Raw genomic sequence first — 2,090 nt, forward strand, 5'->3', positions numbered from 1 at the left:
AGATTGTTCAGCACTGATGACCTTGTAAGCGATACAAAGGTTGATGATGACGATATAGAGGTAGATAGCACGTATGAGGACAATTATGACATAGAAAATGAGAACAACTTCCCAGAGACGATGGCTGATCATCTTCAAGATATTTCTGTCGAACCATCAGCTTGTTTGGCATTTGATGAACCACCTGCAGTGCCTTCCACTTCGTTTGTAGTGCCCTCTCCTTTGTCAGCAGTGCCTTCTTTGTCAGCAGCGCCTTCTCATTTGTCATCAGTGCCTTCTTCTTCATCAGCAGTTCCTTTTTCATCAGCAGTGCCTTTTTCTTCGTCAGCAGTGGCTTCCCCTTCGTCAGCATTGCCTTCTTCGTCAGCATTGCCTTCTTCGTCAGCAGCATCTTCCGTTTTGTCAGCAGTGCCTTCCCCTTTTTCAGCAGTGCCTTCCCCTTTGTCAGCAGTGCCTTCGACATCAGCAGTGCCTTCTTCTTCGTCAACAGTGCCTTCTTCTTCGTCAACAGTGCCTTTTTCGTCAGCAGTGCATTCTTCGTCAGCAGCACCTTCCATTTTATCAGCAATGAATTCCCCTTCGTCAGCAGTACCTTCAATTTTGTCAGCAGTGCCTTCCCCTTCGTCAGCAGTGCCTTCCCCTTCGCAAGCATTGCCTTCAATTTCTTTACCATCTCCTTAAAAATGTTAAGCCTTTCAAAAGATAGAAGTCGGAAGAGGAAAAGGGGGGAACTCCATCCTGAACTTGGGGAGCCCATCAAGAAGCTTGACCAGAAAGTTCTGCATGCCAAGGACAAGACCGTATGGCAGAGTGACCCAAATCCTCATTTGCGAAGTATTGTGAAGACATCCATAGAAATAGGTGCTCCAACCATTGTTACTGAAAGTATATATATATATATATATATATATATATATATATATATATATATATATATATATATATATATATATATATATATATACATATATATATATATACATATACATATATATTATATTTATATATATATATATATATATATATATATATATATATATATATATATATATATATATATATATATTTATGGCTGCAGAGTAATAGTATAGAGAAGTATGAAAAATATAGAGAGCAAAAGGTGGAAGTAAAGCGCAAGGTACGTGAGGCAAAGAGGGCAGCTGACCTGAGGTGGGGTCAGGGACTGGGTCAGTCATATGAAGAGAATAAGAAGAAGTTTTGGAAAGAAGTGAAGAGAGTAAGGAAGGCCGGCGCAAGAATTGAAGAGTCAGTGAAAGATGGAAATGGAAGGTTGTTAAAAGGAGAGGAGGCAAGGAAAAGATGGGCGGAATATTTTGAAAGTTTGCTGAATGTTGAGGATGATAGGGAGGCAGATATAATTGCTGTTCCAGGTGTTGAGGTGCCAGTGATGGGAGATGAGAATGAGAGAGAGATTACAATAGAGGAAGTGAGGAGAGCACTAGATGAAACGAGAGTAGGAAAAGCATCTGGTATGGATGGTGTGAAAGCTGAGATGTTGAAGGAAGGGGGTGTGACTGTACTTGAATGGTTGGTGAGATTGTTTGATGTGTGTTTTGTGTTGTCAATGGTACCAGTAGATTGGGTCTGTGCATGTATTGTACCACTATATAAGGGTAAGGGAGATGTGCACGAGTGTTGTAATTCAAGAGGTATTAGTTTGTTGAGTGTAGTTGGAAAAGTGTATGGTAGAATACTGATTAATAGGATTAAGGATAAAACTGAGAATGCAATCTTGGAAGTACAGGGTGGTTTTAGAAGAGGTAGGGGTTGTATGAATCAGATTTTTACAGTTAGGCAGATATGCGAGAAATATTTAGCAAAAGGTAAGGAGGTGTATGTTGCGTTTATGGATCTGGAGAAAGCATATGATAGAGTTGATAGGGAAGCAATGTGGAATGTGATGAGGTTATATGGAGTTGGTGGAAGGGTGTTGCAAGCAGTGAAAAGTTTCTACAAAGGTAGTAAAGCATGTGTTAGAATAGGAAATGAGGTGAGCGATTGGTTTCCGGTGAGAGTGGGGCTGAGACAGGGATGTGTGATGTCGCCGTGGTTGTTTAACTTGTATGTTG

At 40.5% G+C, this 2,090-nt stretch overlaps 1 protein-coding gene across 1 annotated transcript in view; it reads right to left on the bottom strand.

Moving 5' to 3' along the window:
- Nucleotides 1–257: 257 nt before the first annotated feature.
- LOC137655406 (uncharacterized) overlaps nt 258–2,090 on the bottom strand; it is a 16,922-nt gene continuing 15,089 nt past the window's right edge. The window contains exon 2 of the mRNA XM_068389299.1: nt 258–676. Coding sequence (XP_068245400.1) covers nt 258–676 — 419 coding nt within the window. The remainder of the gene's footprint in view (nt 677–2,090) is intronic.

The sequence above is a fragment of the Palaemon carinicauda genome, chromosome 16, assembly GCF_036898095.1.
Source record: "Palaemon carinicauda isolate YSFRI2023 chromosome 16, ASM3689809v2, whole genome shotgun sequence".
Classification (NCBI taxonomy): Eukaryota; Metazoa; Arthropoda; class Malacostraca; order Decapoda; family Palaemonidae; genus Palaemon; species Palaemon carinicauda.